General features: G+C 37.9%; 1 protein-coding gene across 5 annotated transcripts in view; it reads left to right on the top strand.

Annotated features, from left to right (window-relative positions):
- LOC100651950 (telomerase-binding protein EST1A) overlaps window positions 1–18,905 on the top strand; it is a 147,341-nt gene that overhangs the window by 76,843 nt on the left and 51,593 nt on the right. For all 5 annotated transcript variants that reach the window (XM_003394626.4, XM_020868400.2, XM_012321105.3 and 2 more), the window contains 2 exons: window positions 11,483–11,664; window positions 13,775–13,848. In XM_003394626.4, coding sequence (XP_003394674.1) covers window positions 11,483–11,664; window positions 13,775–13,848 — 256 coding nt within the window. The remainder of the gene's footprint in view (window positions 1–11,482; window positions 11,665–13,774; window positions 13,849–18,905) is intronic.

Below are 18,905 nucleotides of genomic sequence, written 5' to 3'. Positions count from 1 at the left end.
ACTTTTGTAAGTTTCGGACCCTGGTTGAAGATAATTGAGTTTGTGATTTCGTAACGCTATTCGTCTCACTTAAGTGGATTTGTATATTTAAGGCAGGCAAATTAGTGTTTGGTCATCAAAGTGCTCGTTTTTGTCTGAGTTCATTAAAACTTGGAGTTATCTCATAAAGAAGAAGGTATAAATAACAATAAATTCTGAGATAAAAATGACAAAAAATAATGTTTGTAACATCATCACTCAACTTTGAGTTGATCAATGTGGTTTTTCAATGTATGTAGGTATTCATATTCGTAAAAGAATTAAGCGATCTCTGTCTTTCTTCTCTTTACTTTACCTTTTAGGATGCTCCCAATGTCGTTTTTTTCGCAATACACTCTCTCTTTTTCCTTCGTTATGCGGCAGACTGTCCCTTTCATCTTCCTTGGCCTAATCTCTAACCTCTCTTCGCCAGTTATCCTATGACAGACGCACAAAACAGACCAGAATGGCGCCAAAGAAGAAACGGCTTTGTCCTTTTGATACATTTCGCCCATGCTACGATCCACTTCAGAAAAACTCGATAAAAATCTTGGTCCTCGTGAGTAGAGGATCCACGTTCTGAACTCTGTTCAACACGAGAAGCTCATCTACGTAAACAGGATTTCAAGGAACTCGTTAGAGAAGAAGGAGCACGCACGCTCGGATCCATGACGTCTCTAGATTCACATAAATTACGTATCCTCTTTGCTGAAAAATAGCCCTAGCTTGTTGATTGCGCTGGAAGAGAGAAACATCATCGTATGGGAAACTTGTATAGGATAGACAGACGTTCTAACATTTATGAACGAAGTTGTATACGTACAGTACCCTGAGAAGTCTTAACAAACGAAAAATGTTTTGTTTTTATGAATCGATACAAGGGTACTTGATATTATTTTGAATCAATTGTTACTTTTAGAATTATTGATAATACGTTCAACAAATATCGACTAACTTGAATTAATTAACTGATTAATTAATTAAGTGATTCTTCCTTCTTCTCTTGACAGCAAAAGACCTTCGTAGATATTGACAAATAATTCTTAATCTTTTTACATTTACGACTTACGTATTTTCGCGCGTGACATGATTTTCTGTTAACCCAGCCAGAGACGAGTGAAATACACGTCGCAAATTTTCAAAGTTGATTTTTTAAAAAATTACACCTCTAAATGAATTTTGTTTTTCTTAATCCTCACCTTGTTTCGAGCCGTAGAATTGTTCTAACTTCAATTGTACCATGAATTTAGGTCTATGCTGTATACATAGATAGAACGCTGAGGATGATAAGAGGTGGTAGTTTCTTCAGCCGTTTTCCTTCTCTCTCGTTCTATCTTGTACCTTTCTCCCTGCTTCTCTCCTAATCCCAAGCGATCTTTCGAGCTCGTGGACAGGACGGAATCATGTCAGCGACCTCGCAAGGCCTCGCCAAGGTCGTACGTTGAGCTCTCGGCCTGGCAGCAGGAGCTGTTCACCATCACCAGCATCGCGGCCACCACCGTTCGTGGCAGCGCCACCACTATTCCTCGCTTTACCACTGCCACTCCGATCCACCGACTTCGTGACTAATTTGCAGACGAATAAACCTCTCTTTCTAGCCTTCCTTCTTTTTCCTACCCCATGTTCTTTCTTGTCGGTGATGTTGTTGTTTCTGGATCGTCTTATTCTCCTTTTGAGGCTTCTTCTTCTTATTCCTCTACAGTTTGGCATGTCCAGACGAGATATACGCCGTTGATCGAAAGTTAGGGATTGCCAACTTGTTTTAAATGGCGATTATAGGCAAATGATAACGTCACCTGTTTGAGCATGTTCAAGTTAAAGAATGTTTATTTTGTTGCTTCGATGTTTAACCATTAAGCCTTATCGCCACAGATACCCGTGATAATTTAGTATGTTCTAAATTTTATTTTATTCGCTTACCGAAATATCGGCACCATTATATTATATTATATACATATATTTATATTTACGAGACAACGAACGAGGGTACCGACTGATTTTAATTATTTCAAATTTCGGATTGAATTCAGATTTTATCTTTGGGTCTCAGTTCTGTCTACGCGTTTTGATCACATCAATGTCCAAAAGAAGTAAGAATTTTTCGTTTCTGTCGAGATCAGAGATAATATACCTAATTATGATAGTCGACTCTCATAACGGTGTTAATGAAATGTCAAAGTGTTTCGTGTAATACACTAATACATTTATAAGGAGTATCCAAATGTAAGAATATTCACGAAATGAATCAGTTCGAACACATACGTGAGCTTGCGTAGCTTCTTAACATCTCCAAAAATCACTCAGTACATCATCACCGGCGAACAACGAGCTCCGTGATTCGTAAGAGAAAGGGTGCTATTGATAACTTTTGAAAGCGGTTTCGTACGATTAGCGGTAGCGTGGAAGGGCATGTTAACTCACCGTGTCCAGGGTTATCGACACGCGACCCACCGTTTCTCGCGGAATTTATCAGCAGCCCGATGCCGGCGCTGTGTATATCGTAATCGGATATCCAGCTAGGCTGGCGCCATTTTATTAAATCGTCCTCGCAATCCGCGCGCCATTCCCCCAGCCCCAAGCAAACCAGTTTACGATAACTTAACTCGCGTATACGATCAGCGGGCATAACGACCACGGTTTGCCTCTTCCTCGTCGTTTCTTTTCCTCGTGGCCCGCGTGCACGCGTTGCCCTCCTTCTTTCTGGGGACCGTGATCGCGTTCGCCTCTATCCATGGTGAAAAAGACCACGCCAAGGACGCCTCGCATTAACCACTTCGACCGATGTGTTCAGAGCCTTATGATACATTATCGGCCAAAAATATCTGGATACTTCCTTGATCTTCGTAGCGATTTACTTTGATTTAAAATGTTTGAGATACCTAAAGCATTTGTGGTGATCGAACTGTGGATATCTATGGAAGTTCATATCTTTGCGTACAAGATCGAGGGCTAATGTCACGTTTAATTTACGTAATAATTTAATGTTATTGATTTCTGTTTCTGAACATTGTGATTATTGGTAGAAATTCCATTTGTGTAAAATCTCTTTCATCGTAGCTTCTTCTTTTACTTTTATCGTGCAATAGCGGTTCTGAACCTTTTGTTTACCACGGATCCCTCTTAAATAATCTTTTGTCGTTCAAAATTCAACTCAAAATTGAAGTCCTTAATGTGGCAAATATGTATATTTAAAACACTTATCAACTGCTCGTCAACAATCTTTTCGGAGAGATGCGATTCATTGTAAATGAATAAATACACGTTCTAAGTATTTTTTGTTTGTATGATGCAATAATAACTTGCGTGTGCGAGGACTTCGTTGCCCTTCGAAGTTCGCGGAGCGCGGGTTAAGAATCCCGCTATCCAATAACATTAGCACATTTCATTTATGAGTTTTTTAAAAGTCAATTTACATTATAAAATTTGAATAATGTCTATGAGTATCAAGTTATAAGCGTTTGTAGCTTTTTTCTTCTACTATCGAGATTCGTTAATTTTATAAAGTTTGAAAAAATTGAGATATTTATCATAATAACATCATATTTTTAGCTCGAGTAAAAATTTGTTGTTTGTATTTTACCTGCCCAATGATCATCTATAAAGCATCTATTATTCCGACATACTTCCTATATCCCAAAAAAAGAAAAAAAAGAAGGAAGAAGAAGAAAAAGAAAAAAAGGAGCACGTAACTCGCTTTATTTACATTCTCCGCTAATATTACGTTCGCTGCTTTAATCTTAATGGGTTAATTGATAGTCTGCCTTCGTAAAAGGATAGCAAATGACGTTCCTAATCATTCATTTGCCTCTAATTCCTACACTTTTGTAAAATTCATCTACTGTTAGTACAAATCGACTAAAGTGTCGGCATAGTTGTGAGTGGCCGGTTCACACGGCGCCGGAGGCATGGCGTCTCGGAGCGTCTGGAGGCGAGCTGTCTTGGCGCCAGGCGCCTTTAGGCGATCAGCTTCTTTGCGTGCCACCGTCACTCCTCCCGTTTCACTCGATTGATGCCTCTCGTTATACCATATACCTTGCCAGTCCAGAGAGACACTGAAATCATCAATTTTCACGATAATAGGGAATACATATGCGGATGTTGAGCTGTTTCGATATGGTAATAGGGATTAGTTGTCGACGATGTTGACGTTCGCGTGCGAGCCTTGTTTTACTTCTGCTTGCTGAAAAATTTCCCTTGTTGATCATGCTTTGGTTGTTCTTCTTGCTTCTAACGTCGTTATGGCCACGTTGAGCGAACATGTTTGGCCACTGAAAGATTTCAGGGATTAGATTGTTGCGAAGAAATATTTTCGAGAGTATTTGCTTGAATTGGAAGTTGCGAGGAAATGTTTGCTTATATTAGAAGTTGTAAAGAAACGTTTATTTTCACTGTCAAACGTTTCCACTGTCCTTTCATAAAACACTCTGTAGAATCAGAAGCAATAAACTTCAAAACCTCATGCAGATACCACCAAACCCATAGACACAAAAATCTCATTCTATACATCATTCGAAACATCAAAGAAATCAATAAGCTCTGCTCTCGCGTATTTCTGGTATCTCATAGCACCTGACATAATTGCAGCGAGTGAAATTTATGCATATTTATGAGAGGTATCATCCACTGATGACCGCCACCCCTATAAAATTCTGCGACGTCCAATTATATATTCCCAAGCAACGGGTTGAACACCCATCATCGCAGCCATCTCTCTAGGAGATCCGCCATGAGTGAAACACGCCGTTTCGTCTCGATGTTCCAGCCGATCAATCTGCAGTTGTAACATTGTATATCCGTTGGCGTCACGGTTCCAGGACGGACGCGATAAGTATCTGGATCCACGACTGATGCTGTCCTCCCCTTCGTATTCTCGTCGTCTTTTCTTATTCTTTTTCTTTTATTTTCTGTTTTATTCTCTTTTTGGCCTCATGGTATTCCCCGCTATTCTTTTGCTATGAAACACGTCGTGCAGAAAATAATAGCGGCACGAGCGAAAATATGCGACGAAGCATTGGCGCTCTGCAGGAACGATGAAAAATTTCCCTTGAAATTATACATCGATTGGACCGATCAGCTTTGCATCTTTTTAATGAGCTTATAAAATTATATTCTATATGATTAAATAGAGATTTATATACAGGGTGCATCCTCTAAGATTAACTACCATTTTTCTGGCACTTCGAATAATCTGTCAAAAAATGTTTTGCAAAAAGATTAGTCTGTTTTCAGTCCGTTATATATTTGGATATTAAGAATTTCCAAAAAGCCTTTTTCCAATAAAATTGTCAAGGTCAGTTTGAGTTGCGCACGTATACAGATGTTGTAGCTGACGTCGAAACGAATTTAACGACCTACTATATTATGATCTTGATGACCCAGAAAGATATTTTTGGGGAAATTTTTAATATTCGAATGTATAGGAACCGAAAACTAACCAACTTTTGTTTAATATATTTCTTTGACAAATTATTGGAAATACTTGAGAAATGGTGGGTAATCGCAGAGTTATGCTTTCTATGCGGTAGTTAAAACTGAAATTAAAGTAATTTTATGTTATAAGACAATGAATAAAAAATATCATGTACAAACAAAACAAATTACAATCTAAAGGTAGATAATTTAATTACAAAGAAACAATTTTAACAAACAAAAATATCTATAGTTGTTTTTTCAAAGAAATAAGTAAAATGTGTTACAGGAATTATTATTAATCTTCTTACTTGAACCTCAAGGGTTTTGAAAAATTGAAACTCTAAGTTGAGTCTCAAAGCTCCAATCTGAAAATATTGAAAAAATTTGAACTTCACTAAAAGTCAATCTTAAAAACTCACCTTTAAGATGTATCGCTAAAGCTTTTAAGACTGAAGTTTTATTCACCACTGCCATTCGAAACGATATTCATGCGCTTTATAAAATCGTAAAATAATCGAGTCAACAGTCGTTCCTCTTAATAATAATTATCATCGTAATCATTCGTTCATGCAAGCAGTAGCCAAGATTATTTCCGCACGAGAAAATGGCACGCATACGCTCGCATTCGCGATCTTTTCCCTTGGGACGAGTGTTAAATCATAAATTCAGCAAATTAGCCGTTGGCCACGACGTAAAGCCTTGTTCGCACCTACGTGTAATGCGAGTACCTACACTGGGAATTTCGTCACGGCCTTCACTGGATTTCCACGCACGGACACTCGTTTTCCTGCATTGTCACGGCTTGTCCCATGGCCCTTTTTGTTCTCGACAAATCCCTCGTTGTTTTCTTTAACCTTGTGATGTTATTAGTGGTGGTTTGTCTTTTTTTTTCTCCCAAAAATTAACACTGGAACTACCACATTAGTCAAATTGGCTGGTTTTACAATTTTATTATAAAATTCCTACTTCATGTTATATCATTTTTCCACAATGATGTAATGTCTCTTTCGCAACGATAACTAAAAGAATAATATAATGAATTTTATTTTGTTTTTTATGTATTTAAACTGAAAATAATTTTGTATCAAGGCTACTTATACCAATACCAATCAAAATTACTGGTATTTGTCAGAATATAAAAGGATTGTGTAATGTGTTTATCGAACTCCAATTAACCAGTTTCCTCGTTTGATACAACTTCCCACACGTTTTTAAAATTTTTACTGCGTATCATTCAATATGATGATATCAATTATCAGGAAAATTCCGGATCGATTGCTAGATCGCTAGATGCTAACATTAAAAATACCACACCAATCAAAATGACTGGTTCTACAATTTTATAAATGTGTCAACCCTCGTTTAGGGATCATGGTCCCAGATGGATTCATAATACTAAAAATGTACTACATAGTATGGTATTCCTTCTGTAGGAAAGTAATAACTCAATAAATATACAAATGTTCTATTATTACGTATTTTTTTAAAGATTTTAAATTTTGACTGGTTTTTGTAGAAATAGCTTCGTGTTAACTATCGGTAGTTCTCGTGTTAAATATATAGGGTTAAATATATAGGGTTATAAAATGATACATGAAATTGTTTTAGAGAGTTTGGTGCAAAGTTCGTCAAAGAATTTAAATCGGATTAGACCAAGTATAGTAATATTCCTTACCATATTAGTAATAGTTTATTTAATGGAATGGCAGATAAACGAAATTTTAAGTAGAAAGTAGTACGAGAAAAACAATGTAATTTTAGAAAATGGAATTATATTGTACAAGAGTAGGATAGATGTAACATGAATCTTAGAATAGGTGATCATCTTGTTATTAGTATGGCGAATAATTAGTACAAAAGTTACTATATCAATATACATATACAAGTATTGTAGAATTCTATGTACTGGTATGTATTTATCCGAACCGGCAAAGGTACAGTTTATACGTATAATATATACTCATATATCATTTTATTATATCAAATTATAATTAGTATTCGATTAAATGAAATCGTATTTCTACGTTCAGAAATTAGTAAATTTTTGTAACGGAAAAATTAGATACTTCTAAGACTAAAATTTAAGCATTTAACACAAAATTTGCATTGTTTTTAATTATATTATTATTCCATCGGATGGACGATATAGTATTCTCTTTCTTCCACGACATTCACTTTATCCACCATTGCAGCATTGGTAGGCAGCATTAATTTGACAACGAAGAGACTTCATTCTCGACGTCGCGTCGGCGAATTAAACGTCTCGTGAAAATTCATTATTGCTGTGGAACGACGGCCCCGCGTTGCAAATACGGCGAATCAGTCGGCCGCTAGAATCAATGCTAATGGAATTATCCGCGCAGCTGGGCTAACTCGATTCTCCGTCCGTTTTCGCGTGGTAATCGCGTTAATATCGGTCCTGGAAACAGAAAGGTTGACCTCGGTACCTCGCCGACTTCGTTAGACGGCACACGCGTTTGCACGCCGCTTTTCGCCAGCGACGATGCGCTCAGAGTTCGTTAGGAGAAAAAGATGACGGGTTTCCTCGTTGCGCTCTTGTTGCGCGCATCAATCGAATTACCAGAGTTGTCCTCCGCAAACTGTTGCAACTTTCGGCTTTGATACCTTGCGAGTTTGGTAGTTTGGAGCATAGGTCGAGGTTTGAGAGTCGAGGAAGTTGTTGAGTGGCAATCAAATCTCTCGTCGACAGTTAATTGCTTGTGAGTTGATCTCTACATCGTTTGTGTTTGGATTTCCTGGTTCTCAGTAAAGTTTGTGGAATGAAAGTTTTGGTAAAGAAAATGCAAGATAAGAGAGGGAAGAAGTCGGTAGAAGTTTTTTTTTCAAAGAAAATTTATGAATTTAATTAGATTATTAATGTAAACATTTGTTAGTAAATTAAACATGGAATTAGAATTAGAAAAATGAAAAACGGTTTCTAAACGGCAATAAAAATTATTTCACGAAACCGGAGGCCTTCGGTTCTCGCAATATCTAGCGACTAACAACTAATAACACCCCGTCAATCATACACACTACCTCGCTCACCCCACGTCCGACCGTTTTCGCCTCCTTTACTCGGGGTTAATTCCCAGTTAAACGCTTGGTACTCGCGAAACAGAGAAGCCAGTCGAGTAATTAATTGCCAGCTCGTAGAGGGACGATGGCCTCGGTATTCGTTGAACGATAACGATTGATAAGTTATACTGTTATTCTTATATATAGTGTGCTACGTCTTTCCTTATTTTTCATGCGTAGAACAAGCTTTACAAAATTGAGATTTAAATATTCCGTGTGAAAAACTTTCATGTATGCAGGATGTTCGGTTACGGATGTCAGGAAGTTTAAGGGGTGATTCTTGAAGCTGAAATAAGACGAAAATCAGAAATAAAAAAATTGCGTTTTCGGCTTTGTCTTTTAGTTATTGGCAATTAAAAATCGGCAAAAATATCCCTGCACGCGAGCAAACCTCCTTACACGAACGAAAGTAGGTCAGCCTAAGCAACGGGGTACACAGTGATCCTCTAATCGAACGATACATGGGCAGCAGCTTACCTCGTAAGAAAAATCGTACATTAAACAGAGTAAAATCCATAACAACATATTAAAAACCGACTCATAGAATTTTCGAGTAGAGCGGATTAATGTTTCATCTAATCCTTCGTCTCCATAAATAATTAATAAATAATAGCGCACATAAACAATGTTTATACGAACTTCATACACACACCGCAATCGTCCCGTCCGCCGGTGTCCACAGAAAAATCACATACGCATTAAGTATTTTGGAGGTACTGCTAAGTGTGACCGAGCGCTGTCTTACATGAGCCACACACATTTTTCACACAAATTACTGATCACTGCATATTACAATATTCACATACATACACATAAAATAAAAAAATAAAAGAACCAGAAGAAACTACAAATTGTCTGACACCCGTAGCTGAACACGCTATATCTATTCATCATGTTTGCAGTAAATGTGTTGTAACTTCTCTGTATATATATTTTCAGATTAATTTCATCTTTGTCCAATGTGGACAGTCGTGTGTCTTTACGGTGCAACCGAAATTTCAGTATCTTTTCATAAAAGATTTCTACGAGTATTGGGACAGCTTGGCGAATAACTAAAAATTGTTAAAAACAGTTGTTATAAATGTTTCGAACTTTTCATCGAATTTGATCGCATCACTAGCTATCCTGCTCGTGGCAGGTACGCGTAACGTATTCGTGCGTTCGTGGAATAGTAAGAACGATCTAGGGTTGAAGAAGGAGGGGATGGAAATCGAAGAGGAAGTCGACAGAACGATACGCGTAATTTTCGCTAATGATCGTATTGGTAATTAGTCGAGGCCTTTCTATAAATCTTCCTAACTAATTACCCTTTACACTCCCAACTCTGGAAGAAGACCACACGGGTCGCGTGGTTCGAGTGAACCTCGAAGCTAAACACTAATTATTATCCTCGTACGCGATAAATTAAACTGCCAGACGCCATGGGTATCGTTGGTAGAGTACGTTTCGCGTACTTATAGCTCGCCACGGACCGCGTTACAAGAGAAGGGACACCGAACACATTCGCCTGGTTGCCCTTAGTAAATTCAATTTACTCTATTGCTGTACTACGTCTCTTCCTCGCCACAGGACGCTGAATACGTATATTCCTTTGTATGTCTTTATTCAGAGTGAAGAACGTGTTCTGGGAATATTCGAGTGGTTTGCTGAAATCACTGATGGATTTTGTGGTACAGTTTGGTTTTGTAACGTCGGTAGCGTTATATCTCCCAGGAGAGGATGCTTGATGCTAGATTTAATATTTGTACGTGAAATGTTCAATGGCATTAACGAGCGATTATTATTGAATTAATCAAGGCCTTTCTATTTGCAATTTACGTTGAATTGTACTAATTGTATTAATTTGTTCCAAAAAGAAACAATATTTGATAGGGTAATTTGAGAGATAGATTTATCATTGTATGTTAAAATTTCCTCTACTTTCGATTCCGTATTTTTAAATTATTATCACGATTGTAAACATCATCATGGATAGAAGAACGAAAAATTCTGAGAGTATTGAAGTAGTTTGGTGAAATTGTTAATGCAAAATCTGCGATGTTTTTTTTCTTTTTTAATTTGTAACGTTACATTGGGAAATGATAGTTTTATAGCGTTTATTGCAGATCAGGTTAGTATCATAAAGTAGATTTTTAGCTGATTATGTTATAAAACATAAAAATAACAATATTACAGTGAAAAAGTGTACGAAAAGCGGAAGATTCTAGCGATGGGAATTCAAACCCGCGATCTTCGGGTTCATAGCTTCACTGGTCAGCCGCTTTAACCATCTATAATCAAATTTTTCTTGACTAGCAAGAAAAAAGGATTGATTACAGTTTTTCATTCTGATGTGAGAGATAGGAACTAATAACTAGTATAAATTGCTTCCTGGCAAAGTAATGATACAATGATAAAATAAGGTGGTACGGTAATAAGCGTGCAAAATAATATTGAAAAAAATACGGATACATAGATCATTACGTTCGAGTCACACGAGGTTATAAAAGGTTAACTACAGTACAATTTAACCTCGAATTTTCAAATTTTATTTTCGTATCTATTAAATTACGAATAATAAATTAGTTGACTCTTGAACGACATGCGGTTTATGGACATTATCTTTACAGTAAAGATCCGTGTATGAAATCCTTGATTGACCAAAAACTTGCTATAATCTATTATTGGCAAAAAAAGAAAAAAAAAAAAAAAAAAGAAAAACCGTCTTTAGCGACGAGAAGTTTGAAAACTAAAATCAATTTCTAAATTAGCGATGTAACTGTCTCCTAGTGTTCAGTAATATTCGAAAAATTATAAAATTCATATAATGGAAAAATTAGATGTTTCCAAGACTAGCGATATATATGATTAAACATATTTGCAGCTATAAATTTTTCTCCACGGTTGAACTATCGCCATTAGCAAGAAACCTTTTAAAAGCGATTAGTTGGTGTCCGTGTTGCTAACGGTCCTATCTTTCCGTTTGTTGTTTCAGATTCCCAAATGGAGCAAGGGTACCGGTCCGAGGTCCAAGAAAGGGCACTGGTTGTATCCTTGCAGATGTTCAATCTGATTTTAGAACGTGGCGTGTCCTTGCTCAAGTCTCAGTTGGACAGCGGCAAAGAGTCGAGGATGGTTGTTAGCGAGGACATGCAAGTCCTTTTACCAGCTATCAAGGTATTTCCGTTATCTCTGGCATATCTAATGGGCCTCTATCAAGATCTCTTTTTCCGAGAAACTTTCACCGTACCGGGAAAACCACGCGTCATTCTAATTGCACAGATTTTAATCGACGTGTCTAATCTCGAGAAAAATGGCAAGAAAAAAGAAATAGAAACATAAAACCACGTGTATTTATACGAGAGGTTCAGATAGTTATTTTGATCTTTTACCGCGTTTCGTGCAAATATGGCGTGTAATGTATGCGGCCGAAGATTCCTTCGCGCGTTATCCCGTGCATCGATCATCGATCGATCGATCAGAAGAATCTTGACTCGAGAAAGTCAGCCTCCGTCGAGGATGATGAACAATCGTCGTTATGAGTCAACTTGGATTGTCGTATCAGCGAGGTCTAAAAATAACGTGGAATGACTTAGCGGTCAATCAACAGCGATGTTGTAAATTGAATTTTGATTAATCATTTTAGCTGGATAAACGGTATAATGAGTGTCGAGAAAATCGATGCATAAATTGATAATATATACAGGATGAAGTGTGTTAAACGAGGTTTTGAACTAACAATCGTATAAATCCGTGCTTCATTTATTAGTTTTTATTGTAAACTAAGAATATGAGTAAAAGATAGAAAGTTATTTTTAAATTCATTTTATTATTTTCCAAAAAAATAATAAGTTTTTCCTCTTCTTATTCTTCTATTTTGATTGTATCTCATTTTCATTGATCTATTCGATATGAGTCGAGTGTCACAACTTGCGAACTTCAAAAGATCCCGTTAAGCTAAGTTTATACAACGGTCAAGAATAGATAGATTGAGCGTTTTGGTCATTTGGGTGGCAACACTCAAATGGTACGTGACTCAGGGCTAATTTTAAGATATTGAATAGCACGGCTGTTCGTATTATACTATTTCTTCACCTATCCACTAACAACGTCGGATTTCTGTCCGTCTTCCACTATACAAATCATTCTTAACAATGTAACCACGTTCGACATAATTTATTATCATTTTTAATCGACACGCTTTAAGCCAATCACGTGATTCACAAGCTTCCGTATGAACGTATATCAATTTTTCGTTGAACTCGATCCGATCGTAGCTTGTCGACATTCTTGTCATCGTTATAATCCCGATCCGTGAACGTGTATGCGCACGCGCGCGCGCATAAGCGGTCGAAGATTTATGAAGCAACGGTTGGTTCGCACCCACGCAAGATTCGTCCGTCGCGCCGGTGGCCGTTGTCAGGCCCAGGACCTGGTTCGTTCGTGTCTCGACTTATTATGCAACCTGGCGTTCGCGATTAATGCACCTATCGCACGTAAGCTATGCACGCACGCTCCATCGATAAAGGTCAACCGTATGACAAACCATTGGAACCGCGACATCACCCGTTTCTTCCTGGTTCTCGAACTGGTGTAGCCTTCAAGGATGCGCACCGATTCGCGATACCGTCGTTGTTAAGGATTTCGTGATGAGCTATGTCTCTGAAATGGGTTCAGTTACAATGTTTTTCGTTTGTTAGAGTTTTCTGGTATAAATATCCTATAAAGAGTTGATCATTCCGTCTGCGCTTTAGCTGCAAAGTGAGATATCGATAGAATTAGCAGAGTGGTAAAAATGATCAATCTGAAATTTCTATAAGAGGAACAAATTTCCGATAAAAGAGATCTTCAGATGCGTGTATAACGATGGATTTGTAATTTTTCATAGAGAAAGATTTGTAATAGAAAAAAAGGTTCTTGTAGACTTATTACGGTGCACAATGTTTCACAAGTCTATTAGATTTATTACAGTGCATTCGACTGCTAATCCAAGTACATCGCGTACGAAGAACTTCCGTTACTAAAGTCATCGCATAATTGAGAGTGGATCTTCCTGGAAAGAATTTCGATCGCTATCGTAACACAGGAATAATAACAACAGTTTCGCTCTCGTCTCACGTTAGACCATTAATATTAGCGATAAAGTAGACGTGATACACGACTGCTGTTATACGATTCACTTTCCGGAGGATGGATGAAGTAAAATGTCTCCTAGATATTCTATAAATAGAAACAGTTTCCAACATTCCAACATAGTTTCCTTTCACGTTGAATCTTTTTGTTCTAGACCTGGTGCGACTGGATGCTTTGTCACAGCACCGTTTGGAATCCACCGCCATCTTGCACGGACTATAGAGTCGGGTAAGTCGTTTAACAATCTTTTTTCATTTCCTTCTTTTTCTATATGATGACTGGCGAAAGTATTTGAACGCTTATTCTAGCAAACTTTTACGTGTGTATTGTATGGGTTCTATAAAATATATCGAAATTCCATTAACGATATAACAGCCGCGATTGTCACGGTTATATATATCGGTAAAACTTGGAACCAATCTAAAAGTGTAGATAGAAGTTCCAAAACATTTGCTGCAAGCATAAATTCGACCGAACCTCGAAAATCCACAACTGCCAACATTTACGACCGAAGTTACACATAATAGGGGAAGTTCTGGCGTTTTAGTCGGTTTTCGTCGTTTAAATGCGAATAATTCTCGCATGTACGGCTATTCGAAACTTTCTTGTTATCATCATGCAGCTGGCACGCTACCATTAAATGCCATCAAGGGATAGAAATTTCTCTAGGCTTGGCTGTACGTATTAGGATCAGCCGGTTGTAGAAAGAACATGTGATATATCTTGAACTCGCTGATCCTGTGGTTTTGCGGTTTTGTGGTCCGAATCCTCGCTCTCTTCGAATGGAACAGAGAAAGAGAGTCCAGTCGGTAAGCGCGCGATGCATACGCTCGCCAGCAGATTACGCCACGGCCACAAATTATTCATTGCAAGAGATTCAATTTATTTATTTCTTTGTTGTATTTTTTTTTATTATTCACGATTGAGCCTATCGATACGATTGTTTAAGGGCGTGAAAAGAGCAAGCATCTAATCCAAGAATCAAATAAAAATATGATATCGCTGATATAAAATTAATTAAAAGTGCAATATATTTTAAAATTGCTCCTTTATAAAATTCGGGAAATATGACTTATCATACTTCGTTTCGTGATTTTTAACTAAAGTTTCATCGATTCTCGATCTGGGATAACGCGAAGCTTCAGCAACCTTCTCTCGCATAGCAAAGACCAACTCGCCCTTAATTCGACGAGGAACACGCATGCAACGTCGTCTTTATACGCTGCATTTGTCAAACCGATTAATCTCTCGAAATTCTAGCGCCTGAAAAAGAGAGGAATAGAGAGACAGAAAGATATTCGTAGCTTATAGCGCGCTCGACTATGAATTCATGTTGACACTTCAGGTGTTGTGAATTATGGCTGTTGTGTTGGACTATTAATTCTCTTCGTGGTGCATCAATTTCTCAGACCAAGGAAGTTCAGGATGCTAGAGACATCATGCGCGACGACGAACGCTATCATGGCGTGTGCTCGTGATTTATCGTGAGTGACAGCACGAGAAATTTCGATGAAAACCGCTTAATTGTTCGAATGAACTTATCTTCGTGGGGGTCTCGTCTTATGGGATGCTTGATCGTTCGTGCGTGTCGGTGGTTCAAAATAATTAATGATGATTTCGTTACTGTTTTGTGACGAAGCATCATCATTTGGACGAATGAGATCATTATAAATATCATCATGATCAGAAAACTAACGCAAATAGACCTATCGTGTTTCTTCTTGCGGTCTTTGAACGTAAAGCAAATCCACAGGTGTAAAATATGATATATCGCACTTTTTATTTGTTGCACGTGAGCAATTTTTAAACCTAATCAATCAAATATTAGCAAAACTGTCTTAACGATTATCATACTAATGGATATCAGGTGTATAGTTATCGTTAGTTTCGGAAATTCATGAATTTCTAAAAGACGTATTATATATCTTCAGACCGTGTAAGTTGTTTCCGTTTTTAACTAAGCTAAATCACATCAGAATAAAAAAATGTAATCTTCATTTATGATAAAATTTCGAATTCGACTCCTATTCGACAAATCTCTCTTCAATATCGTCCTTCGACTGGAAAAGAAAAATGTGCAGCTGGGTAGAGTAGCAAACGTTCGTTAAAGTATCTTAGCTAGTGAACCTGTTCCGTTCTCGAAACGTCGAGCGTGGGAGTGACTCATAGAAATAAAAGTACGCAGGATACCGATGCGATGGCAATGGAAAACACGGCCAGGTTCGAGGAAACGCCGATCAACGTGTAATTATTTTTTTTTGCGTTCTCCCTCTCGATGGCTGACAAAGGAAAGCCATGCCATGAAATCTCCGACGAGGATCGACGCGACAGGTTGTTAGCGATCACGGTCCAGCTTAAAGAAACGAGGGTCTCGTCAGTGCGCATGTGAAACGATAACGTGCCTCGTTTCGACGGTCATTGAAATTCGATGTTGTCGAGAAAGGAGCAAGCGATTAAAAAAAAAATCAATCCGAGGAAATAAATGAGTTCGCAAAAGTAAGAAATCGCGTCAAAAACCGCAGTATAATTATGGTTGATTGTGATTACAAACGAGTCGAAGATTACAAAAAGCGAGGAGGACCGTTTTAGACGTGCGCCGGACGTCTTTTCGTCGATGATTCGAGCACGATCGGAGACAAGGCTTTTTATTCAGGATCGAGCGGGGACTGAGGGAATGTATCGATCCTCAGGATCTTTCTAACGAGACGAAAGAAAAAAGACCGGTCTAAAAGAGAGAAAACAGTCGTGCTTGGCCGACTGATGCGATCTATCGTCCATTAAACGAGTTTCAAGGCCCCTTTAGTCCCGTAACTGCGCGAACACTCGCGATCCAAGACTCAGCCTCTTTGCGCAACCAACCCAACCAACCAACTCGACCAGCCCAACCAACCTAACTTACCATACTATACTATGTCCGCCTGGATAAGTTAATTATTGTTGCTCGTTAGCGATTAACAATTATGCGAGCGAAGCTTTTCCTTGGCAAGGACGCGATCGTAACATCGTCGATCGTCTTCCATGTCCTCCTCGATCCTCTTCTTAGGTCGTTGAATAACGTGGATTTGCTCTACGGTGTTATTTATAGAACTCGGATCGCAATTAATCTGCCGTCGAATCGCGACTCCGTCGATCCCCTTGCCGCTCTTTTTTCCTTTTCTCTCTCTCTCTCCTTCCCTCCCTCTCCTTCTCTCTTACTATCTCTTTCCCTCTCCTTTTTTCACCTTTTCCTCTTTCTTTTTCATCCTCTTCTTCTTTTCACCTCCATTCATCGAGGATAGCAACTTTGATCTTCCCACCGCGCGTGCCTGAGAGCGTGTAATTGCGAGATCAATCACTGTCACCGTTTTTTTCATGTCCTCCCACTATTCCCTTCTTCCACTCAAACTTCTCTATTTATGCTCTATGGCGTTGTCTGCCTTTTTTATGCTGGAAGGTTGGTCCAGTTTGAGGTTCCAGTGTTTGATGGCGTTCTTGAGTGTCTTGCGAGGGAGAAAAGGCGGTAGGGAATATTTATTGGAGGGAAGCCATCGATAAAAATGTGATCTTTACGGTTTAACCCACCGGGAATGTTGTGTTAATGCAACATTTCATTTCTATTTCTCGTCGATCAATATACAATATATTTTGAGTTCTCTTTTTTCAACATCAGGGTATGAAAGAGAATTTCAGAGATCCGTTTAATATTCTTTCCTATCTTAAGACGTAAGATTTGTAAAATTGTGAAAAGAAGTTCTATATACCTATGATTTACAACTTGTCAATTTACTAATACAGGGTAACTGCATCCTGGAATATGGAACACTTGATTGTAAAAGCTTCCCAGAAAAGCGAAACATGCTTTTTTTTTCAATGGTACTAACGTTAAAACATGACAAAATTAATAATTAATTACTGAAAATTAGTTATTGAATTTATTAAATATAAAAGACATAATATTATTAAAAGTTTAGGTCTTGAAGTCATGGTAAAAAGTGTGACAAAGATCAAATGGAACGAGTTAGAAAAGATGGTACGTAATATGGAACACTTTGGAGATTTCTAAAGAAATCTGAAAAATCTTTATTTTTACTGTAAGAAATGAATATTTATTTAAACAGAAAAGACAAATGAAACAATTGTTCTCTATTTTTGTCACTTATGTTTCATTATATTCATTTCCTTCGTATTCTACGTATTGATCTCGTGAATGATGCATGCAAAGTACACTTTTTTGCGACCCCAATGAAAACAACGATTACATTGAACTCTTCTTACTCTGGACTTACTCTTCGCTATTATTATCTCTTTTGTAATTTCCGCTATAAAATAAGTGTAATTGTGTATCATCATCGTCAGTAGCAGCATCGTTGACAAGTTCCATATTATGCATCGCTCAACGTGTTCCGTATTGGCTATATACGTATTTCGACAGAAAGAAGGTAATTGTACTAAGAAGAAAATAAATTCAACTATAAATTTCTTTCGAACATTTAAAAACAAACGTGTTAAATAATAAATCATGCAAAGGTAATATCTTGCTTTCGCTAAAAAATTTCACTATTTTTAACTCGCCTCTCAAAAAGTTTTACACGCTTTCAAATACAACAATCAACTGTATTCAATGACAGATTTCCTAGCGAAGCGCAAATGTGGACAAGCTTGTCTTTTGCTTTTAACGAAATATTTTACTCTGTTATCGATTGATTTTTTTTAATTACTTGCTGAGATATTGCAATGTTACACGTTAGATTAGACACAGTAACTCTAGCGGTCCTGGTTTTAAACACACAACTTATCCCAATCACGATATGTACACAAAGTAGCCTATAATAACTTTCAATTCGCAACGAACATGCTACTGTATCTCTTCTCTACGCGTTAATCGCAGGCATGCAGTAACCGTAGCATTTGCTAGTCAGCCATTCACGGCACCTCGTCTCCGTAATTCAAGTATTTTTCCGAGGAACGCGTTAATTTTCAATAAAGCCGCCGCAGAAGCGTTCGATAATAATTTAGCGATAAAGAGGTTCGCCGATTGGACGACGAACGGAAACGTGTGCAGCACGCGGAGAGAGCGCAATTAACGAATGACCTTTCATGACGGCAATCGATTAATCCCGGCTTGGAGCCAAGCGTCGTGCGCGTTTCTTTTACATCCGCTTCTTCTTCTTCTACTACTTCTTCTTCTTCTTCTTCTGCTTCTTCCTCCTCTTGTTTTTCTCCTTCCTCCTTGTCTTTCTGCTTGCGCGTTTCTTTATCGCCGCCTCCAGGGCTGTGCACGATAGCATCGAATGATCGATAGCTTG

The sequence above is a fragment of the Bombus terrestris genome, chromosome 3, assembly GCF_910591885.1.
Source record: "Bombus terrestris chromosome 3, iyBomTerr1.2, whole genome shotgun sequence".
NCBI classification, from domain to species: domain Eukaryota; kingdom Metazoa; phylum Arthropoda; class Insecta; order Hymenoptera; family Apidae; genus Bombus; species Bombus terrestris.
Note: the sequence above shows the minus strand (reverse complement) of the source record. Positions and strands in the feature narration are given on the sequence as shown.